The sequence below is a fragment of the Aquila chrysaetos genome, chromosome 9 (assembly GCF_900496995.4).
Source record: "Aquila chrysaetos chrysaetos chromosome 9, bAquChr1.4, whole genome shotgun sequence".
NCBI lineage: Eukaryota > Metazoa > Chordata > Aves > Accipitriformes > Accipitridae > Aquila > Aquila chrysaetos.
Window position 1 is genome coordinate 4,001,059 of NC_044012.1, and position 8,828 is coordinate 4,009,886.

At 44.6% G+C, this 8,828-nt stretch overlaps 1 protein-coding gene across 1 annotated transcript in view; it reads right to left on the minus strand.

The window, feature by feature from the left end:
- USP10 (ubiquitin specific peptidase 10) overlaps positions 1-3,165 on the minus strand; it is a 56,652-nt gene extending 53,487 nt beyond the window's left edge. Inside the window, exon 1 of the mRNA XM_030025585.2 lies at positions 3,024-3,165. Coding sequence (XP_029881445.1) covers positions 3,024-3,044 — 21 coding nt within the window. The 5' untranslated portion in view covers positions 3,045-3,165. The remainder of the gene's footprint in view (positions 1-3,023) is intronic.
- Between the last annotated feature and the right edge of the window lie 5,663 nt (positions 3,166-8,828).

Sequence of the window (8,828 nt, forward strand, 5' to 3'; positions counted from 1 at the left end):
GCCCAGACACAGGCCTGGGTGAGGATGAGCAGCTTATGAGCTTGTTCAGCTTTTTCTGAACACAAACTCTACTGGTTTGTACTTCAGCTGGGTTTGGGGGCAATGTGGTACATTTAAAATGGCACTGAGTTAATTTGACACCACAGTAATGGTGAAAGAACAAAACAAGCATAAATGATTCATTCTGCTATGGTATCCTTTCTTCTGCTTAACTTGTTTTCACAAGATTCATAAATGATGCGTTTGTATTAATTCTTTCTATGAAAAACAATAGGAAAAGTGGCTAAAACAACTGTTTATACAGTTCCTACAGAGTATTACTCTTTCCAAACAGGGAAATAGTTTTTAAAGTCTTTTTTGTTTTTAACAGAAGATTTTTAGATGACCTTGATGACAAATGGTTTCAACTATATACAGTGCTAAATCAGCTCAACATCTGTAGTGTCATACAAAACATGTAGTGATACAGCAGGTTTACTGCTAGCTCATCTTAATTAAAAAAAAAAAAAAAAAAGTACAGCTTTTGAATATACTCAGAACACACCCAGAAAACTGACAGCAACACTTAAATATCTCATTAAATGATTATGAAATAATGACATGGAATACAGAGGTACAAACGACCAGCAATATCTAAACTGTGTCACCATATACTCATGTGCTTGCCAACTACCTGGCCATCCAAAATTAAGGCTCCTTTGAAAATATACGATATGGTCATGTTTCATGATTCATTTGCTAGAATGTGCAAACCGACTCAAATATTTCTGCCCATTATTACATGAATCCATTAATTGGCAGAAATCTGACTATGCATTTTAGCTATTAGAAGAGCATGATTTTCTTGAACTTTTTTTCCCGTGTGACAAAAAGAAAGGTCTCAATTACGGTACACCCAAATTACAGTCACATGGAAAAACGAAGCACTTTTGCCTAGGTCTCTGCATTATGACACAAACATAAGGACTACATAATGTTATTTAGTCTTGTGCTCAGAACAGACAACTTTTATCAAAACTCTAATTTTTCTACTGATCTGCAACACTACCATCCTAAAATAAAAAGGAAACACATGCATGTAAAACCACATCCCTGAACTTATCTTCAGGTTCTCCATCCAAAAGAGTCCAAAACATTATTACCTTCCTTCAGCATTATAGCACTATATTGCTCTAGAATATGTATTCACATAAATCCCAGACAGCATTTAAATAAACTGTTTACATTGGGGGGGGGGGGGGGGGGGAACTTAAACACAAAAATAAGCTGTATTTAATGACACGAACAAAGCATTAACTGAAAGGTATCTCACAGATTTGCTCCTGTAAATTTAAGCAGTAATCCTCACAAGACCTAAATATCTACCTTTGCCTATAGAGGGGGTTGATTTAAAATAGTCTACGTACAAGTTACTACTAAAGATGAATTTACGGTCTAGTTTTAATTACAGCTATGTAGTGCTTCACCATAAACTACATCACCAGCTGAACTTTTTTTTGTTTCAAGGTACACCAACTTAATTAAGTACAGACACAAGAGTGTCCTTAATTCTTCTAAATCAAGAAAAAAGCTGCAATGTAAAACCCAGTCTTATCAAACTGACCACATGCACCAACTGCTGCCTAGTACTGAGTGGAAAGCAGCGAGTAAAACAGCTTCCGAGTTGGACACTGAATCCTTTTGATATATGTGCATTTTAACTATCATTCATTAGGACGGTAAGAAAAAAAAGTCCAAAACTAAGTGCGTTTCCTCCACTTTGAAAGAAAAGCTGAATGATACAAAATTTTAAAACAATCTTAAATTTTAAGCAAACTCCAGAAACGGCAACTGCCCTCAGAACACCCATGTTAACAAAATCACATCCCTCTTTCTCTCAAACATAAATAAATCAAGCTGGACAAGAAATGTCATGATAGTTTTCACTGATTACAAGCTTTTGTTTATGGAAAAATAATTGTCAGCGAAACTAGCGCGTCACTTCATTAGATGTGTACCTTAACTGCTCTTCAGAAAAAAAAATACAGAATTCAGAATAAAGCATCACCTTGTTTGAAACACTTCGATTTTACGAAAGATATCTTCCACCACAAAAGACACGGTTTCTTAACAGAATTATCTTTAACACGATGAAAGTTCTCTAAATGTTTTTAGCAAATAATAAAAAAGTTGTATGAAGTCTTGCAAATAAACACCTCAGTGCACCATACACATTGCCTGACATTTTTGTTTTAAAGTTTTTTGGGAGAAAAGCCTTACAGGAAAGAAATAGTGAAGTTAACCCATTCAATCATTTGCTCTGAGCACACACTAGATTAGACCAGGAATCAAGCTTTTAACTTCCAGTGAAAAACTACCGCGACTGCAGTTTTGGTTTTTTTTTTACTCCGTGCACAAATATTCTGGCTGGTTTAGTTCGTGGGAGACAGGGAAACTGCACACGCATCCCCATGCATAGTAATCTTGCAACACTCAGCCCTTTGCACCCCAATGCACTGAGGTTTATTGAGTGTTTGGGGGGGGGGGGGGGGGAAGATTAGTTTACAAATCTCCTTATTCCCTTCTCATTTTAGAATCGCTTGTCTCTGCCCCCCTCCCCAAAAAAAAAAGAAAAAGCCCAAGCTATCAACTCTTCCAACCATCCCCTCTTCCCAATGGGGTCCAGCACCGACTTCACCCCGCAAAGGGCTCCCGCAGGCCTCCTCCGCCCCTCCGCTCCCTTCCCCTCGCCCCGCCGCCGTGACACCGGCGCGGCGAGGGGGCCAGCCCCGGCACGCTGGGCCCCTCGGCGGGGCACGACCGCCGCCGGGAGCGCGGGAGACCTCCGTCCCGTCCGGCAGCGAAGCCCCTCCACCGCCCTGAGGAGATTCAATGAAGCTGCAGAATCACCCTGGGCCTAGTCCCGGCCACCACGCTCCCCCCCTCGGCGAGCCGCGCCGCGGGGCCCGGCCGCCCCTCGGAGCCCGTCAGAGACAACCCCCTCCGCAGCACCCCGGGGCCGACAGCGCGGGGGCGGCCGATACCTGGGCACTGTTCACAGCCATGGCGCCCCGCGTCCGTGGGGAGCTCGGCGTCTCCCGGGCGCCTCACGCTGCTGCCCCCGCCGCCGCCATCTTCTCTCTCGCACGCACCAGCCGGGCGGGCAGGCGGCACGCACTGCGCCTGCGCACAGCGCCGCCGGCGAGGGGAGGGGCGGGGCGGGAGCGCCTCCGCGCATGCGTGCCGGCCGGGCGGCGGCGGCGGGCGGCGGCGGCGCAGGCGCAGTGGAGGGGCGAGCAGGGGGCGGGGCGGCCCTGAGGAAGGGGCCCGGCGGCGGGGAGCGGCGGGCGCTGTGAGGCGGTCGCCACCCGTGGGGCGGTCGCCACCCGTGGGGCCGCCTCCCTGAGGCGGGGAGGGGGAGAGGCTGCCAAAAAAACCTTCGCTCTCAGCTCCCAGGCAGCGTCTGGGACGGGGGAAGCTGCCGCGAGGCGGGCGGCCATGAGGCCGCTGTGAGGCGGGCCCGGGCTGAGGAGAGCCTCGGCTGAGGGGAACCTCGGCTGAGGGGAGCTCTGCTGCCTCCGGAGCCGGTGGCGGGAGCTTGGTTCCCAGGTTGCTGCTGGAGCTGGAGCCACGCAGCCTTTGGCCCAGCTGAGTAACCCGGGCAAGGTAGCACAGCCGGCCCAGTGCTACTGGAGTGAGGTAGTGCCGGGCAGGAGAAACGCCGCTGAAAACATGCAAGCGTGCAAGCAGCCAGGCTGCCCCAAGGAATTAATGGTGGCTTCACCTCGAAAGTTGGTAAAAGGCCGCGTGCCAAGGGTTACTCCGGCAGGTGAGCGGTAGGCTGCGTGCCCGTGTGCTGGCAGAGCCAAGCTGACCCCTGTCTGTCCCAAATAACGAGAGTGGGAATGGGATCGGCGTTTGTATCTGGAAAAAAAAAATAAAAAATCTAGTGACTAAGCCAATCTCATGATTTTGAGATGACTGAGTCATAACTGAATACTGAAGCCCCCAGGCAAGAATCCATTAAATTAATCGCTAATTTACTCCATATTTTTTTCCTTGAACAAACTACCAAACCCTGCAAAAGTCTACTTCAGTTGGGAAGCGAGTGTTAGAGAAAGCTTAACGTTACTGTGAAAGTTGAAGGGAAAAAAGGAAAAAAAGAACTTTGTGTCGTCTTTGGCTGTTCAAAGAGGACGTTCACTGGAAGTGGAAAGAGGATTCATCAGCCTCTCTATGATAAGGACATTTCCCTCCCGTTTCATGAAGTGCAACACTTAATGTGTGCTCATGACAGTAAATGATTTTCTATATCAGCGTCTGTCCTTTCAGTTGACACACCCTGCTGCCGCTCCCTTTCTTTTGTTTCTAGCAAGTGTTGCTCTTCTGTCCTAAGGCAGAGAACTAACAGTGAAAACGGCTGTTGAATATTAAAAGAGAGAAACACAAAAGGGAGACAAATGTATAGGCTTTTTGCATACAGCATTTCAAACATCTGAAACCCCCTCTCCCCTCGGGAGTCTAATTTACAAGGTAAATAATGGAGTGAAAACCCTTACGTAGCTCATCTGGTTGAAGGCAAAAATTCCCTTCTGCCCACAATACTGCCTAAGTAAACTGACTGTTTTTGCTGGAAAGGCTTCCCCTTCAAATGGCTGAAAATACAAATGTGCACAGTGCCTCCCACCTGAAAACCAGTTAATTCAAATACCAATACTGTTAAAAGCCACAGCCGATGGTGAAAACTGACGTGGGCAGAAAGGATGTCACTGTCTCCTAGTTAAGCAACATTTAAAACGCCTTCAATTTTATCCCGTCTTAATACAGTTTCATTGTGAAGTCTGTTAACATTTTACCACAATATTTTGTAATAATGTAAGTTTTGTAAGTATTATTGTAATAGCATGGTTTGAAGAAACTTACCTGCTGGAAAGTTTCCACCTCAGTTCTGTTTTGTCATTCATTTTTGCCATTTTTAGTGGTCTGTTAGTGCATTACCGCTTACTGCATTGCACAAATCGGTTTTATTTTCTTCCATCCTTTATGCCAGTGGCCGCAAATTATACCTCCCAAACAACATGTTGCTTTTCCAACTTCAAAAAAATGGTGCTGTATTCTTTCTGTGTATCCATGTTCTTAAGATTCATGGGGTAAAGTAATGGTCCTAACAACATGGTACTCACTTAATTATTTTGTGAATTGTTCAACAACAAATGAGGTCCATGGCTAGGGAAATAAAGGACTGTCTGACATTAGCTGGTTAGCTGAATAAACTACTCCCAAGTTAGCTGCCTCCCGGTAACTGCTGCAATTGTTCTTATCCTACTGTAAATGCAAAGTGCATGGGAATGGCTCACCCTTCCATACCATACTCCTCATGATTTCACTGGATCATACTCATGGCAGTGCCCAGGAGGTGAAGGATTTATACGTATGACTTTTCTGAAGCAACCAGGACCCACACATCCACTTTCAGGGGCAGAAGGGAATGTCTTCCTGTAGTGTTGCAAGAATTGGCTGATCGCTGCGGGAGGTTTACTGCTGTCCATGTAAAGCTTCCTCCCAGTGCTAAGAGCTTTAGGAGCTCTGAAGACTTTTTCTTCAGAGATGCAGAACTTTTGTCCCAATAGTTTCTAGGTACAGTAAGGGCTTTGCTACTTTGCCAGTCATTCTGGTAATGAGATTCAACTGGGAAGAAAAAAAACAGTCAGCACTATACTGTGTTCTGGGGGGGGCCAAGACACAGAAAGCTAAGGTGGCTGCTGTGCAGAGAAAAACCAGAAACATTATTTAAAGCACCCGGACTCTAAGGGACCATGGTGGTACCAGCCTCGTGCCTGTAATGGCACAAAAATAGTGCTGGGGAGGGAGCTCTTTTCACTCCGTCTGCACCGTTGCCTACCATGAAGGATTTACAAGCAGCAGTCATCTTCCCTGGTTGGATCTCAGGGAGGGACTTCTGCTCGTAGGTCAGTTGGCTCGTGGTATTTTAAGTTTCCAATAGAAAACCAGCCTACTCGAGGTCAACGTCCACAGAGGTGTCATTGGCATAGTCTGTCGGAGGCAGCTGCGACAGTGCTCCTCCAGCGCAAGGTCCGCAGAGACGCCGTGAACTTTGCCAGAGGTAAATCGAGCTGTTTTCACAGTGGTCATGGGGGCACTAAAGCTGTTATATGATGTGGTGCCTATGAAGAGGAACAGAAGTCACTGCTGAAGCAGGTCCCTTTTGCTGCTCGTGGTTATAATAAAACATTTTTACAGCCCCGGTAAAGTGCTTCTCTGTCCTTTATAGAACTTGCTTAGGTCCTTCTTGTCGAACCTCTTTTTTGGACAGCTGCTTGTGGTGGATAGTCACTCCTGAGGTTTTCCAAAAGCCTCATACTTCAGAGTACCCCGAGTACTGAAACAAGCTGGCAGAATAAGTTTTGAACTTTCTGTGGCCTAAATTGCACAGGTCAGCAACAGGCATCCCGGTGTTTACGAAGGGAAGTTGAGACAGCAGCAGCGCAGGAATGGTTACGCAGGTAGCAGCAGTGAGCAGAGCAGCACAGGACACCAATGGGAGGTGTTTCATTCCAAAAATGCATTAATGCAAACCTGACTTCAAACTCCATATTCCTAAATTTGCTGAAAATTTGTAAAAAATACATTTAATTTCACAATGTAAGGAACTTAGGCATGGACTAGTTCAAGTTAAACTGAAACAAATTTGAAGTCTGGACAAGCCTTTAGTAGATCATGTGGATGCTTGATTCAATTCATTCTGTGTTTCAATTATTTATGCAGAGCTTTTGGCTGAATTATTTGTGACTTATTCATCCTTATCTTAAATATGAGCTTTCTCTCTTCTCACGCAATCGTCTATTTTAGGGCTACAGTCTCAAAAGAACTTGCAAGTCTTTATCTCACCTTCCTTTCATGTTCTGTCACCGAACCCATCATGATAAAAGCAAAGATACATTTTTTTCCCAAAGCTACTCTGAGCTCCAGAAAGAGCCTATGTGATGCTAAAAAATGTGTGTGGTATCAACAAGCCCGCTGCTGGGCTGTGTGTCTCATTTAGCAGCGGAGTTCTCAGAAGGGGGAAGGAAGCTGGAGCTCGTCTCTGCTCTGACTCACACAGCGCAGTGACAGTACATCTCTGTCTGGACTGAGGATGCATCTGCCCTGACCTGGTCCGTCAGACAACTCAAAGCCGTAAGTTCATGAAGGCGTAATTAGCTTCTCACTCATTATTACATTCATGAGAACCGAAATATGACAAGAAACTGAAATAAATATATAAAGCTTGTCACGCTAGCTTTTTTTTTTCCATAGAAACTTCTTACTGGTCAAAGCTTCGTTAAGACGTATTGGCAAGGCAACAATCACAATTAGAATCTGGACTTTTTTTCTGTGAGTTAAATTGCTTCTCAGAAAGAGTACTAAAGGTTAAACTATTTCTTTCAATTCCCTAGACATGAGACACTTTATTGCTGTCATATAAGAATACTGAATCCTAAACAGCACATAGAAAATCACCAGCATTTGGAAGAAAGCAGTCTGATCTCTTACGGAGAAAGACAGACACCCAGGCCCATTTTTCTCAATTTAAGGTTTCAACTTGAGAACAAAAATATTTCCAGCTTGTTTCTCAAGCCTTCAAAACAACTACATCTCGCACCACAGTGTAATTTTTCCTCAGGGTATCTCGAGGGATTTATGTTATCTAACGTCAGTGTTACAGGCAGCAGCTCCTTGACATGCTGATGCCAAGATACAGGCATGGAAGTGTGGGAAGAGAAAACCTGAGGTTTTTGGTAGCTGTTTTGTGTCAGGTAAAACGAGCTTTCCTCAGAATTTGGCAAGAGGAGCCTTTTTAAAAATGAGGTAGAGCAGTAGTTATTTTTCCCCGGGGCAGGAAGAAAGAGCTATGCTTCCTGACAAGCAGTACAATGTTTTACAAAGCTCACAGACGAAGGCAGTGGTATGTACAGGTGCAGGAGCCAGGCTGATTCCCTAAGAGCACAGACCAGGAGGATACGCCTTTTCTCTACCGAACTTAATTACTCGCCGAGAGGGCTGTTCAGACCTTGAAAATCAAAGTAGAAATCCACTCACGTCATACATTATTCTCCCTTTTATTTTCGCAGAATTCCAGCACAATTTCACAAAGCAGTTCAGCACTGGGGAGCTTAAGTTATTTTCAAGCATCGTGTGCTATCTACTAACACTTCCCGAGTGATGATAAGCCACGTCTGGGTACACAACATCCAAAATCAAGGGGCACTCTGCCAGACTGTGCTTTTCGCAATGCTTACTGCTCTGGGTCTCGTAGGTGCAAATGGTAATAATTTCTTCCTTTAATAACGGAAAAAATGCTTATGGCAACAACAGGTACAATACCCCAGCGACCTCTAGTAACCCGAGAGATGTCCCATACTCACCTATAGCCTCTGGTTTTGAAGGGACAATAAATGGACCGGGAAAAATAAAGCTGACCTTGATGAGTACGTCGGTTATATTTTGCCTATGCAATTAAGTTTAATGTTATGAAGTCGTAACTGTGTTTATCAACTCCCCACTCAACACTACCTTTGGAGCCACAACATAAACTGCAATGGGTCTTTTGTCACAGCTGCAAAAAAATGTGACAAGTAATTTCTGACCATCTGGTTTGAAGCACGATGCAGAAAAGGTGGATTAGATAAGTAAGTTATATTTCCACTTCATATTGTTACATTTAGCTTCTGCCTATTAAAATGTTTCTACCATTATCAATGCCACCTAAAAATAATTACAAAACTACTTCTTTCCAATTTGTCAAAAAGAAGAACCTCAATTAAATCAATACACAAGTCACACAGTGA